The 15,315-nt window shown below is 45.3% G+C and overlaps 1 protein-coding gene and 1 long non-coding RNA gene across 4 annotated transcripts in view; both read right to left on the reverse strand.

Moving 5' to 3' along the window:
* The window catches only part of UBE2H (ubiquitin conjugating enzyme E2 H), a 120,008-nt gene extending 111,660 nt beyond the window's left edge, over nucleotides 1-8,348 (reverse strand). The window contains exon 1 of one of the 3 annotated variants that reach the window (XM_023207871.3): nucleotides 7,861-8,348. In XM_023207871.3, the coding sequence (XP_023063639.1) occupies nucleotides 7,861-7,913 (53 nt within the window). In that variant the 5' untranslated portion in view covers nucleotides 7,914-8,348. The remainder of the gene's footprint in view (nucleotides 1-7,860) is intronic. The other 2 variants (XM_023207869.2, XM_023207872.2) reach the window with 2 other exon arrangements.
* Nucleotides 8,349-8,691: 343 nt separating this feature from the next.
* LOC111539832 lies at nucleotides 8,692-15,296 on the reverse strand. Its single transcript, XR_002730808.2, has 3 exons — nucleotides 15,137-15,296; nucleotides 14,535-14,750; nucleotides 8,692-8,823 (listed from the first exon to the last, which is right to left on the reverse strand). It is a non-coding gene; the product is annotated as an uncharacterized LOC111539832 (long non-coding RNA).
* Between the last annotated feature and the right edge of the window lie 19 nt (nucleotides 15,297-15,315).

Consider the following 15,315-nt stretch of genomic DNA (forward strand, 5'->3'; position numbering starts at 1 on the left):
GTAATCCCAGCACTTTGGGAGGCTGAGGCCAGAGGATCACTTAAGCCCAGGAATTTGAGACCAGCCTGGCCAACAGTAAGACCTCCTCTCTACAAAAAAAATAAACTAGCCAGGCAAGTGGCCAAGGCTGCAGTGAGCTGAGATCACACCATGAAATCCTGGGCAATAGAGTGAAATCCTATCTCAAAACACACACGCACACGCGCACGCACACACATGCAAACCCTACCACATGATCTATCTAGCTTAGCCAAGAGAAAAAAAAGCTCATGTCCACACAAGGTTCATAGCAACTTTACTTGCAATAGCCCAAAACTGGAAATAACCAAAATGCCACCGAGCATAAGAGGTGAATGCATAAACAAATTGTGGTATATCCATACAATAGAATACTACTCAGCAATTAAAAAAAAAATGAACTAAATAACATGGGTGAATCTCAGAATAAGTGAAAGAACTCACACAAAAAGAGTACATACTAAATGATTCCACTTATATATACAATTCTAGAAAATGTAAAATAACCTACAGTGACAGAAATGAGATCAATGGTTGGAGGGGAGGGAGAGAAACATTACAAAGGGGTACAAGAAACTTTGGGGGAAGATAAATATGTCTCCTATCTTGATAAGGATAAGCTTCATGGGTGATACATAACATTAAAACTTATCAAACATATCACTTTAAATATGTACAGTTAACTGTATGTTAATTATACCTCAATTAACAAGAGGAAAAAGAATCCAAGATGCCAAAACTAATTCTACAGCTCCTGTTAGTCAGATGTATCTGCTCACAAATATATTTAACCTATCAACTTGCAGTATGCACTCTGAGAATACAAAAGTATGCCTAAATTGAGGATCACCATTATCAGAAAAAACATCAAAGTTTAAACAAAGAGGAAATTAGAATTCATCTTTAATCACTATGCCAGGCTATTTCAGTGCCAAAACGATACCAACTAAAACACAACAAAACAAAACAAAACAAGAGCCCGCTGAGTGTAGGGCTCTGAGATTTTTAATTAAATATTTTAATTCAAATGTTTACCTTCTTTGATCTAGAATTCCATTTCGTGAAAATAGAAATAACCCAAAGAAAAGCCTATGTACGAAGATGTTAATTTCAATCTTATTCATCAGAGAAAAATGGCAAAGAATTATATCGATGGCACAGTCATGGGATGGCATATTACATGAGCTATTCTTTTTTTTTTTTGAGATGGAGTTTTGCTCTTGTTGCCCAGGCTGGAGTGCAATGGCATGATCTCACCTCACCGCAGCCTCCGCCTTCCAGGTTCAAACGAATTGATTCTCCTGCCTCAACCTCCCGAGTAGTTGGGATTAGAGGCATGTGCCACCACGCCTGACTAATTTTGTATTTTTTAGTAGAGACGGGGTTTCTCCATGTTAGTCAGGCTAGTCTCAAATTCCCGACCTCAGGTGATCTGCCCGCCTGGGCCTCCCAAAGTGCTGGAAGTACAGGCATGAGCTACCGCACCCAGCCTAGTCATTATTTTTTTTTTTTTTGAGACCGAGTCTCGCTCTGTGGCCTAGGCTGGAGTGCAGTGGCGTGATCTAGGCTCACTGCAAGCTCCGCCTCCCGCGTTCACTCCATTCTCCTGCCTCAGCCTCCCAAGTATCTGGGACTACAGGCGCCTACCATACCATGCTGGGCTAATTTGTTTTTGTTTTTAATAGAGATAGGGTTTCACTATTTTAGCCAGAATGGTCTCAATCTCCTGACCTTGTGATCTGCCTGCCTCGGCCTCTCAAAGTGCTGGGATTACAGGCATAAGCCACCACATTCGGCCCCTAGTCATTATTTTTAACTGGAAAAAACAATTGCAAAAATATTAAGCAAAAACAGGGCAGACGCATACAGTATGATCAACAGGTTGAAAACAATATATCCCGGGGAGAATAAAAGACATAGGAAAAAAGTCATAAGGTTAACATTTAAGGCTAATAGTTCTTAAACAGTGGTCCTGGACCAGGAGCATCATCTGGGAACTTCTTAGAAAACTCCAGGAATGGGATGCAGTAACCTGTTTTAACAAACTCTCCAGGTGATTATTAAAGTTTGAGAACTACTGTTTAAAGGGTAGGATTACAGGTGACTAGTTTTCCTTCTTGTAACCCTATGTTTTCCTCAATTATCTTCTTATTTTTGAAATCCAACTAAGTTCTTTTAAGTATTTTACTAACAGGTACTCTCTGTAGGTCCACAGGTAAAAAGTTGTTACATTGCAAACATTATAACGTAATGTAAAGGTCTGGATTACATGCCTAAAAATCCAATGATTCTTGGAACCATCAAATCTGTTAAGGCTGAAAAGAATACCAAATTTTAAATATATCTATAAAATGCAGGTCAAAGGGCTAAGAAAATCGCAACACTAAAAAAACCAACAAATCTAGGTTGTTCTAACACACATACACAAATACAGGAGGGACTTTTATGGGTCACATCTGCAGAATATTTTTTTTTCCCAAAAAGCTGAATTTTTATGCTTGCGTGTAATTTACTAGAACTGCACTGCAGGAATCAGGTTCTGAAGCTGTGAATGCTTACTCATGTAGGTTCCTGCCTAACCAAAATAAGTACCAGTATGTTATATTTGTCACCAAAATCTAGGCAGGGAAGACAAATTCAGAACACTGAGAGTTGCCAAATCTTTAACTTTTAGCTTGAAGACCATAAAGCTGTGCCAACTTACATCTCATCATCTCACTAAAACAGAGGCCACAGGAAATAAAGAGGCAAACCACAGGTTCCCAATTGACGCTGGAACTAGTTAAAAGATTACGGAATTGTCTACACTCTGAACACAAATTAAAGAGTAACAAAGACTACTAACTTAGGGATAGAATAACTACTGATTAACAGCAAAATGCCAAAGTTAAGTCAAAGACAAATGGCTACATATTTTAATATTTTAGTTTTGTAATTTTTTTAAACAGGTGTACAGATCCCCATATACATCCTAGCACACAAAATTCACTTTTTAATCTTTCTATTCCTTGAAAAGTCCACTCTAAGAGTAAATGCAAGTTAACTCAGAAAGGCACTACACACACCAATGACCTAACCACAGCCTGTCCTTTCTAACTAAAAAAAGTTTTAACTAATTGCATAAGGACCATGACCACCCATGCTGAATTTTTCACTACTAAACTCCCAGCACCACGCTGGCACAAAGTAGGTACCCAAACATATGAGGATTTTTTTTTTTTTTTGAGATAAGAGTCTTGTTTTGTCGTCCAGGCTGGAGTACAGTGGTGCAATTTTGGCTCACCACAACCTCCGCCTCCTGGGTTCAAGTGAGTCTCGTGACTCAGCCTCCCAAGTAGCTGGGACTACAAGCCCGCATCATCACACCTGGCTGATTTTTTATATTGTTGGTACAAGTACATACAGGGTTTCGCTGTGTTGTCCAGGCTTGTCTTGAACTCCTGACCTTAGCTGATCTACCTGCCTTGGCCTCCCAAAGTGCTGGGATTACAGGCATGAGCCACCATGCCAGCTTTTTTTTCAATTGAGAGTCTTGCTCTGTTGCCCAGGCATGAGTGCAGTGGCATGATCTTAGCTCACTGGACCCTCAAACTCCTACACTTAGGTGATCCTCCTGCCTCAGCCTCCCAAAATGCTGGGATTACAGGTGTGAGCCATCACACTCGGCAACATCTGAGGTTTTGAATTTGTTACAGAAAGCCTCTGACACCCTAAAGCAGACACCAGCAATTCTGTAAAATTAACTCAGGCTGCTAATGGATTTAGTGTAAGACACTGTCCCTTTCTATCACTCTTGATGCTTTAAGGGAAGCTGACATTTCTGCCATACTTTGGAATCCCTGTAAATGAGTCAGTTAAGTGCATTTAAAGTGGCATGCCCTGGGCCAGGTGCACTGGGCTCACACCTGTAATTCCAGCACTCTGGGAGGCCAAGGCAGGAGGAAGATTTGAGGCCAGGAGTTGGGAGGCCAGCCTGGCAACCTAGTCAGACCTCGGTCTCTACAAAATTAAAAATAAATAAAGGGGTGTTTCCTACTTTATTACTGCACTCCCTCTGAAAGGAATAATCATTGAAAACTCTTGGGGGTGTTACAAAATTGTACATATGGTATATGCCGGTCCCCATTATTATCTGATCTACTTTTCTGATTTAGCCTTAATTTTTCTAAACGTTTCTTGTACTCTAACAGGTCAGGTTTTCCTCTCCTCTTTTTACCCCTCGAAAACACACTTGTTCCTGTAACACCACTCAGAGGGCCTCCCCAGCCCCCACCTCTTTTGTATATAAACACACTCTCTTGTCACACACTCCATCAGCTGTTTGGTAGCTCCTCCCCTCCTCCTTTTCCGGGTAGTAACAGGGCAGCCAATGAGTGCTGAGGAGCGGTGCCTGCGGCCTTTTGCCTGCATACGCTTTTCCAAAACAAGCAGCTCTAGCGTTCAGCAGGGGCCACTGGTTCACAGATGAAAGGATCACCAGGGCTGTGCAACAGGGTGAGACGAGTAACCCCCACCAACAAGGAAACCCGTGTAATCTGAGCTGTTTGTTCCTCCACCAGGGAGAACTTAAACCGATATTCCTTTAGGGCAAATCACGCTTTAAGGTCACCAGAGCCCCAGCTCTCAGACAATCTAAATAATCAGCTGGTTGGAGGTGGAAACCTCAAAGGTTGCCAGGCTCTGGGCAGCACAAATCACCAATCTACCTGACTTTGCAAACAAATGGCTGCACTATTCGAGACCATTCCATAGGATCTGGACTAACTGCAAGGTTTTTTCATTGGGACACATTCCTAAAGGATCCAAAAGTCCTGTAAATCAGTTTCTAGGCTCCTGGGGAGGTTTGCACAACCCTGAGCAAAGGATCAGAAGAGAAACAATGAATGAGTCAGAGTTTCAGAACATAATCACCCAGCAGATTATTAAGTGCATTGGTGCAAAACACTCACTCCCTGCATAACTTGGGAGTCAGCTCTCCTCCTACCAACCCGTCACAAAAGAAATATCACTGACTCCAAACAACCAGAGACTGTGTCTCCAAAAGAACCAAGCGAGGTGGTGGAAGGCAGCGGCCAATTAGTTACACATCCTCTTCTCTCCCTACCCCCACACTGCTACTTTCCTACTATATAGGTTCCCTGCCAGGCTGTAAATTGTGGTGGTATAATTACGCTAGGAGACATCCAAAAATGGGCTGAAACAGGAGACTGCAAGGAAACCAGCTATCACTCCCCACACCAAAGAAATCATCAAGGGGCACTGGGGGGCAAGAAGTGCATTCCTTCAGACCTTTTCTTCCTACTTCCTCTCCACCATCTTTCTCAACCCCCAGCCTTTTCACACAATTGTACTCATTTTAGTAGAGAGGGTTGGGGAATTTTTCCTTAAATTTTCTGCTAAATATACCTTACTCAAAAATTGTTGGCGCCATTTGGGCCTACTGATCTGTGAATTCAACAGAGAAAGGAGGACACAAAATCTCTCACCTACACAACACACACAAAAGGAAATCCGAAACATTTTAACTTCCAAACTCCCTTATACCAGAAAATAAACATGAAACAAAGATAACCTCTGGCTTTTAAATCTTGAAACTGTTATCCTCCTATCTCAGATCTACAATTTTAAAGCGCCTCTGCTTTCTTTTGTCAGAAAGGAAGGAAGGTGGGGAAAGAACAGAAGGCCAATGCATCTTTGCCTTTCTTCATCTTCTACTAAAAATAAGCTATGAAATAAGCCACTTAGGGGGAGAAAAAAAAAGACACCCTGCTGTTCTTTGTCTGTTTTCCTCTCCCTCTCCACCCCCCACACCCCGACTCCTAAATGCGGTAATCATTCTAGATGCCACAACTACTAAATGAACAAAAGGCACTGTATGGAAAAGGCATCAGGTCAAGTTAGGCCCCCCTCTTTATCCTCAATCTTTTAAAAATATGTCTATGTACATAATTTGAGACTCTGACAACGATCACAAACAGCTGGAATTCTATCTCCCCACTCCATCCCAATGAAACATTAGGTAGAAATTCGCATTAGGTGTGACACTCTCAATTCAAGATAAAAATAAATCAGATTCTGCCACCATGTCATTTCCTAGTTTCTAAACAAAAATAAAACCTGAAACTGCTTTGTCTAAAATGTACACACAGTCAGTTACAAGTTTTCCTGCAGCCTTATGAAAAGCCAACATTACTGGTATCATCCACACATTTACAAAACAATCACAGCCACAAACAGCTCATAAAGAGTTGATTTCACTTGTGCCTGAATATATATTAGGTACACTACACTTTATTAGTTGCTCCGCTCTAATCTCCCACCCCCAAAAAATTCTAAACTCCAAACCACAAACTTAGAAGTCTATCTACTGCTCCTAATTTCTAGCCAAGTTTTCCCTGAGCAAGGAGAAAAACACCTTATTTCTGAAAAGATTATTTTTAAAAAATATCTTGCCCAGACAACTTCCCTCCCATCCCCCCATTGCCAAACCATATGCAAAAACTACTTTTTTAAAACTTCAGCAAATTCCCTAACTGAATTTTTTGACAATAATCACTGACCTCTACAAAGAGGTAAAACAATGAAAAACAGCAACAAATAAAAGGAAGAAAAAAGGAATTCACCTGAAGAATTTAGCCAAACAACTTGAGTTATATAAACAAAACCCTGCAACAGGGGGAAACGTTGGGGGGATGGGGAGAAGGGAGAGAAACACGAGACAGGACTTTTAAACTGTGTTCCACACTACCACCCCCTAAGCCCCCACTTTCCCCCCTCCCCAAGGACTAGCTGTTCAGAACTCTGGGCTCCCCCCACCCTCTAAATTACCCTTCAAAAAACAAATTCTTGATTTGTCACAGGAACCTTCGCGAATTTCTCTAGCTGGTCCTTAAATAATCAGTCTGGACTTCAACCAAAACCACTGCCTGAAGGGCTCTTATCAGTTACGGCTTTCCCACTGCAGCCTCCAGAGTGCATAAAGTTGGGGGGAGGGGGCAGAAAATAAAGGGTGTCACTTGGCGACATCAGGGCAAGTATTCCCCCAAGAACCTGACCCTCACAGAGGAAGTTTTGCCCAAGTGGCCAGTCCAGGGACTATTTTGTCCAGGAGCTCCTCTTTCCCCGGCTGTCATACCCACAACATGGAGGGTGGCTTGCTGGAGGGCCTAGGGGTCTTCATCACATACAACTATGGGTGGGACAGGCTTTGTCAGTGGAAAGGAAAACAGTAGGGTTCTCCCGGGGACCAGAACGCTTAACAGGAGGGACTGATTGAAAACACACAGAGCTCTTTCTTAGAAGAGGGGGCCATGAGCAGGCGACTGTCTTCCTAATATAGAAAGGAATTAGGGATAAAAGAGGTCGCTTGAATGACCCCAGTTCAGGCAGCATTGTGGTTGGAGGAAATGGGGGGCATCTCAAGAAAGGCAGAAAGGCTTCCCTGTCGGGAATTTCTGCCTTGAGTCCCTAAATCCAGAGCGAGCAAACAGAAGAGAGAAACCCTGAAGATGGGCTCGGTGGTAGAGAGTGAGGCGACTGGTCCTGCAAAAAGAAAGAAGGCCGTCTGGGAGTCCAAACGTCGCGGAGGAAAGTCACGGGCTGTGGGGATACAGGAAGAGCGAGTAGCAACGCGTATTTCGGGGTGCTGCGGGAAAAAGGCGAGCTGAAAAGGCTCTCGGCCCCTGGGAGGTGCCAAGGAGCCGCCGTAGGCACTGGGGGAGGAGGGGAGTCTCGGACAGTGGCCTGGAGTGCCCCAGGGCCTTTGCAGTGGTTTCGGGGGTGCCCTGGGCATCCCCACACCGTCCCCCACACACATCCCGAATTCCCCTCCACGAAGGATACAGCTTGACCACGTCCGTGTCCATCCGCCTCTTGCCCGGACTGGGAGATGACATGGTGTCGCCGCCGACTCCCCGCCGCCGCCTCTCTCCCTTCCTCGGCCCGTCTGTCACGGGCCCCGGGCCCCGGCTCTGAGGAGCCCGCGGCCGCGCCGGCTCCTCGGTGGAGGTGGCAACACCCCCGCGGTCCCGGCGGTCCCGTCAGCCGCCGCCGCCGCCCCCCGCACGGGGGAACACCGGGCACTGTCCGGCCGGGTGGGGGTGGGGACCCCGCGGCGCCCGGCTCGGGCAGCCCCTCTCTGGCTGTGGTTCCGCCGCGGCCCGGCCCCGGCGTTCCTCTGCGCCGCGCGACGCTCCCTCCTGCCTGCTCTGGCTCGCTCGCCTGTTCCCCACTCACCCTCTGACCGGCTCCTAGCAGCCTCCACTACAAGCGGACGACTCCTGCTCAATCGGCCTCCCTACCCCAGCCTCGCTCTGGGCGCCGTGACGTCACAGAGGTGACGTCACCGGAGGGGCCGGGCCTGGACGCCGAGAGGGGTGGGGCGCCGCTGCGCCGTGGGCTTTCCCGGTGGATTCTGGGAGTTGTAGTTCCTCTTTCTCCGGCTGTCTCACACCCTCTGTCCCCTCCCCCAACTTCCCCACCTACTTCATCGCTCAACTGCCAATGTCGTTATCATCATCCTAAACGATAATAGTAAATAATGGCAATATTATTAAATGCGTGGATTTTAGGGTAATGAACCTCCACACACACTCTGTTTAACAAGCTGTTAATTTCTTTGATTTGGAGGAGGCCAAGGTAGCAATTACTCAGGCACCAAAATCTGGAAATTCCCACACCAGCAGGTTACTTGCACTCCGCTCCCTCCTTGGCTGGAGAGAATTTGTTTCCAAGGGTTGTAGACCACAGCAAGGCTTCCTCAGGCTTGCACAACAGGGTTCATCACAATCCACGTGTCTACGGCCACTATTTCAAAGATTAGAGTTTACACAGCAAGGTGGTAAGATCAGAAATAATTTAGTACTAATATCCTTATTCTACAGAGCATGAGGCAACTTCGTAAAGTGTGTGAACCTCCTACACCAACCTTAAATACTTCATTCATTCAATAAATATTTCTTAAGCACCTCCTATGTGCTAATCACCTTGCTGGACGTGAGGATATAATGGTGAACTAAGAAAGACTAAATTTAGCCGGGCGCAGTGACTCATGCCTGTAATCCCAGCACTTTGGGTTGCCGAGGCAGGAGGATCACCTGAGATCGGGAGTTCAAGACCAGCCTGGCCAAAATGGTGAAACCCCATTTCTACTAAAAATATAAAAATTAGCCGGGCGTGGTGGCGGGCACCTGTAGTCCCAACTACTAGAGAGGCTGAGGCAGGAGAATCTCTTGAACCCAGGAAGCAGAGGTTACAGTGAGCCGAGATCGTGCCACTGCACTCCAGCCTGGGCGACAGAGTGAGACTCTGTCTCCAAAAAAAAAAAAAAAAAAAGGAAACGGAAGACTAAATTTACACAACCCCCCAGTATAGTCTGTTGTCTATAGTGTCAGCATCGCCTGGGAACTTGTTAGAAATGTCGCTAGAGCTTCACTTCAGATCTACTGAATGAGAATTTGCAGTTTTAACAAGGTCCCCAGGTGATTCTTACGCACAGTGAAGTTTGAAAGATGCTGCCCCATAAGGTCCTCCAAAAGAAGTGTTATGGAACCCAGGAGTCAACCAGGCAAAAGGGTCAGTGAAGAGTGTTCCAGGCATCGCCTATATTTATGTCAGATTTTCACTACAATTTCAAAAGTTTTATCTTTTCCCTCGTTCCCATGAATATACACTTGTACTTTGTCAGATCATGTGTTGTGAGTTGAGCCTCCCTTACATAATCTCCTATGCACACACACCTGGGGCAGCAGCAATGTGCTAAGATTGAACATCTTTTGCAGCTATCATTTCATGTCTCAAAAAACCTAGGCTTTTTTAAATTGTAAAACATACATAACATAAAATTTAACATTTTAACCATATTTAAAGGTATAATTCAATAGGATTAAATACATTCACAATGTCATGCAACCATCGTACTACCCATTTCCAGAACGTGTTCACCATCCCAAACATTAAGCGATAACCCCTTCCCCCCAGCCCTTGATAACCTCTTTATGTTCTGAGAAAGATGGGCTATTTTAGCTGTTTCTGAAAGGAGTGCATTGTTCTTTCAAATTGTACATTGCTGCTGGTCCGGGTGCAGTGGTGTTTAAAACTAATTGATCACAACCAGTTACAGATTTCTTTGTTCCTTCTACACGCCCACTGCTTCACTTGACTAGCCTTAAAAAAAAATAAAAATAAATTGCATGGCTGGGTGCAGTGGCTTACACTTGTAATCCCAGCCCTTTGGGAGGCCGAGGCGGGGCGGATCACGAGGTCAGGAGTTTGAGACCAGCCTGGCCAGCATAGTGAAACACCGTCTCCACTAAAAATACAAAAATTAGCCAGCTGTGGTGGCACGCGCCTGCAGTCTCAGCTACTCAGGAGGCTGAGGCGGAAGAATCATTTAAACTCGGGGGGTGGGGGGGGGCGGAGGCGGCAGTGAGCCAAGACCACAACATTGCACTCCAGCCTGGGTGACAGAGTGAGACTCCGTCTCAAAATAAATAAATAAATACATTGCACATAGAAAACCACACAGAGAAGGAGGACACGTCTGAACGAAGAGATTTCTTTTTCTTTTTTCAGATGAAGTCTCGCTCTTGTCCCCCAGGCTAGAGTGCAATGGCATGGTCTCAACTCTCTGCAACCTCCACCTCCCAGGTTCAAGCAATTCTCCTGTCTCAGCCTCCCGAGTAGCTGGGATTACAGGCGTCCGCCACCACACCCAGCCAATTTTTGTATTTTAAGTAGAGACGGGGTTTCACCATGTTGGCCGGGCTGGTCTCAAACTCCTGACCTCAGGTAAGCCACCCTCGTTGGCATCCCAAAGTGCTAGGATTACAGGCGTGAGCCACCACACCCGGCCTGAATGAAGAGATTTCCTATAACCTCCTTTATTTGACCACTTTGTTCAAGGGAGATAAAGACAGAGCAGAGATTTATCTTCCTGACTGTATCTCCTCTTGGGCTCTCTGCACTTCTGTTGCTGCTACCTTCTCTCCTAAAATGACTCCCCACTGTCTTTCACCTGATTAAGACAATGCTAACACTGGTTCTCAAGCTTTGGTGTTCATCAGAGTCACCTGGGGAGCTTGTTAAGCTCACAAATGTCCAGGCCCCACCCCTGGGAATTCTGACTCAGAAGGTCTGGGGTGGGGCTTGGACATTCAAGTGATTAACAAGCTCTCCAGATGATTCTGATCAGGCCAAAGTTTGAGAACCACTGCCTTTAAGATTCCAGCAGGCATCACCACTTTCGAAATACATGTTTGACTACTCCAGGTGAGTTAACTGCTCCCATAATGTGCTATGCAAATAAGGGAAGGTCTGAGTGCCCCCTACAGTTTCCCCCAACCTGAGAGCAACAGTAGTAAGCTTAGAGGACCCAAAGATGTTGTTTCTGGAACCCAGAGTGTGTAGTCCAGAAACAGGTTAGGTTATGACAGAACAGGTTAAGGAAGGGACACTTCGGAAACAAGGACATGGAGTAGAGCCTAGAAATTTTCCCTGGTGCTTTACTCTTCAACAATGCTTACTAGGCAAAAAATAATCAAAGAGGTGTTTAGAGAAATTAGTTGCAGATGATACTGGAGAAGGTGGGCTGCTCTACTTAAAAATACAATGGAGATTTAGCCCTCTGAGCAGTCACTGAAAAAGAATCTGGCTAGGCATCGTGCTCATCATGCCTGTAATCCCAGCGCTTTGGGAGGCCAAGATGGGAGGATCTCTTGTAAGCCAGGAGTTCGAGACCAGCCTGGGCAACATAGCAAGATCCCTACCTCTACAAAAAAAAAAAATTTTTAATAAAGGAATCATCCTAAAGATGGGTTTTTTTTTTTAGGCCAGGCACGGTGGCTCACGCCTGTAATCCCAGCACTTTGGAAGGCCAAGGCAGGCAGATCATGAGGTCAGGAGATCGAGACCATCCTGCCTAACATGGTGAAACCTCATCTCTACTAAAAATACAAAACAAAAATTAGCTGGGCTTGGTGGTGAGCACCTGTAGTCCCAGCTACTCGGGAGGCTGAGGCAGGAGAATGGCGTGAACCCGGGAGGCGGAGCTTGCAGTGAGCTGAAATCGCCCCACTGCACTCTAGCCTGGATGACAGAGCAAGACTCTGTCTCAAAAAAAAAAAAAAAAAGAAGGGTTATTTTTGGCCGGACATGGTGGCTCATGCCTGTAATCTCAGCACTTTGGGAGGCCGAGGTAGGTATATCAGCTGAGGTCAGGAGTTTGAGACCAGCATGGCCAACATGGTGAAACCCTTTCTCTACTAAAAATACAAAAATTAGCTGGGCATGGTGATGCACTCCTATAATCCAGCTACTCTGGAGGCTGAGGGGGGAGAATTGCTTGAACCTGGGAGGTGCAGGTTGCAGATCAGCACTCCACCCTGGATGACAGAGCAAGATTCTGTCTAAAAAAAAAAAAAAAAAAAATTGTGTCTTTGTTTTATTTATTTGTTTATTTTTGAGACAGAGTCTCACTCTGTCACTCAGGCTGGAGTGCAGTGGCACGATCTCGGCTCACTGCAACCTTCACCTCCTGGGTTCAAGCGATTCTCCTGCCTCAGCTTCCCTAGTAGCTGGGACTATAGGCACACACCACCACACCCAGCTAATTTTTGTATTTTTAGTAGAAATGGGGTTTCACCATGTTGACCAGGCTGATCTCGAACTTCTCACCCCAAATAATCCTCCTGCCTCAGCCTCCCAAAGTGCTGGGATTACAGGCATAAGCCACCATGCCCAGCCAAGTTATTGTGTCTTTAGTAAGTATCTAGGTCTGGGTTACTTAAGACAAACCTGCCCCTTCCCAGCTTTTAAATCTCAGTTAATTTCATGTATCCTCCTTGAGCCTCAGTTTTCTCATCTGTAAAATGTAGCTCACAATATCTTACCCACTCAAATGTGTTGATGCAGTAAATGGAAAAGATGAATGTAAAAACCCCTTGTAAACTATAAATGGCTTTCATAAAGGTAATGTGAAGTGTTGATTACAAGGTATAATGCAATGGTGGTATTACCATTAATTATTAATATCAATCCTCCATTTGCCCCATTTTTTACTCATGTAAATTATTTAAGGAGTAGCCACTCTTGTTTTTTTTGGTCTCAAGATCTGTCTGTTCATTTTGGGGGGGATGTATTTTTCTTTTTTCTTTTTTTGAGATGAAGGTTCGTTGTTGTTGCCCAGGCTGGAGTGCAATGGCATGATCTTGGCTCACTGCAATCTCCGCCTCCTGGATTCAAGCGATTCTCCAGCCTCAGCCTCCCAAGTAGCTGAGATTACAGGTGCGCCACCACCACACCTGGCTAATTTTTGTATTTTTAGTAGAGACAGGGTTTCACCATGTTGGCCAGGCTGCTCTCCAACTCCTGACATCAGGTGATCCGCCTGCCTCAGCCTCCCAAAGTGCTGGGATTACAGGCATGGGCCACCGCACCCGGCCTCTCTCTTCTTCTTTTTTTTTTTTTTTTTTTTTTTTTTTTTTTGAGACAAGGTCTCGCTCTGTTGCCCAGGCTGGAATGCAGTAGTGCAATCATAGCTCGCTGCAGCCTCAACCTCCCAGACTCAAGTGATCCTCCTGTTCCAGCCTCTACACATAGCTGGTACTACACATGCTATGCCACCACACCTGGCTGCTTTTTTTATTTTTAATTTTTTGTAGAGACAGAGTCTCACTGTGTTGCCCAGACTGCTCTTAAATTCCTGGGCTTAAGCAAGTGATCCTCCCACCTCTGCCTCCCAAAATGTTGGGATTATTGGCGTGAGCCACTGTGCTGGCCTATTTTCCTGTTTTTGAAGAGGCCATGGCACTGATTCCCTCTCTTTGCAGTTTCACGTTTTTATAAGTTCACGTTTTTATAAGACACCATTTCTCTCTGGGCATTTTGCCATTTGTTCCTTCATAAACCCACCTCCCCTCTTCTGACCTCCTCCTCATCCCTCCACTTGAATCCTTCCTTTTCCTTTCCAGAGCTGAGCCCACCCTTGACCAGGTAGGTTCAAAAAGCAGTCCTAAAGCAGAGCCAAATGATAGCCCTGGTTTTACTTGTTTTGGCTTATGAAACTGGAGCCCTCCTTGAGCAGAGATGAGTTTGCTAAGCTCACCAATGTTTTCTGCCATTCAGAATGTCTGTCGTTTCCTCTAAGACAACACTGCGGCTGGGAGTGTCTGTTTATATGTGGTGCACACACAGCCACCCTGCGCTGGAATGAGCGACAGTCTTCCTTATCAGGTACAGCCAGGGGGTGCCTGTGAGGAACAGCTGTCCGACCCTGGCTGACTCACCAGTGTTGCAATCTGGGAAATGTATTCAGGGCCTGTTTATCTCTGCCCAGGGCAGGGCCAAGCTTGAGCCACGAAGCCTCCGATCTCAGGAGCAGCTTCTCCAGGGCAAGAAAACAAGTTTGGAGAGAATCTAATGCTTTCAGCAAGACACTCAGACGGAGTAAGATGAAACCGGTTATTTGGTGGAATGAGTAGCAGAGCCCAGGCCAGAAGCTGCTCTCTCTCTGAAGTTACCTCTTAACTCCAACAGCTCTGGAACCAAAGTGAATTGATCCCTGTCCCCACCAAGTGTGAAAATCCCTGTAGAAAGCGCCCCAGTTCCATTTCACTGCTTCTCAGTGGGAAAGTCGTTCATTTTGAGCTGGCATTCTTGGCGTTTGGGATCATAGGTCCAGGCCCTTCTAGAAGGTAATCGGGTCAGTAGTTTCTTTGCTGCTGTGGAAATAAAAGCTTAAAACCCATTTCAAGTTATCTGCATGTAACTTTGTAACAGTTTGTCCCCAGAGAAGTAGTCAGAATTCAGGAGCATGCAGCACGATTCAGTTAGCCCATGGAACTTAGAGACAGAAGACCCCTTCCAGCCTAGGATTTACCTGTTACTGATATATAACTTAGGCAAGTAAATGAACCTTTATGCCTCAGTTTCCTCATCTATAAAACAGGATGATAGCAACTGTACTTTCTTTGCCTAGGTCAAATAGGATCAAATAGGAGATGATGCAACCTCTGATGTGCTAGTCATCTATAAAGTATTATCCTGTCCCCTGTACACATACACACACTCCCCAATGCCAAGCTTCAAGGAGGAAGCAAGGCTGAAAATTATTCACACCTACATTGAAAGATCTCTCATTTGGGCCAGCTCCTCTGTTCAGAGCCCATATGTTGTCAGTTGCAGCCTCCTGTCTTTCCTTCACTGCTTTCTCGTTTCACTGATCTGGAAATGCTGGAAGCCCCAGACTCAATTCTCAGGTCTCTATCTATTCTTCTTTTTTTTTTTTTTTTTTTTTTTTTT

This window comes from Piliocolobus tephrosceles, chromosome 8 (assembly GCF_002776525.5).
Source record: "Piliocolobus tephrosceles isolate RC106 chromosome 8, ASM277652v3, whole genome shotgun sequence".
Taxonomy (NCBI): domain Eukaryota; kingdom Metazoa; phylum Chordata; class Mammalia; order Primates; family Cercopithecidae; genus Piliocolobus; species Piliocolobus tephrosceles.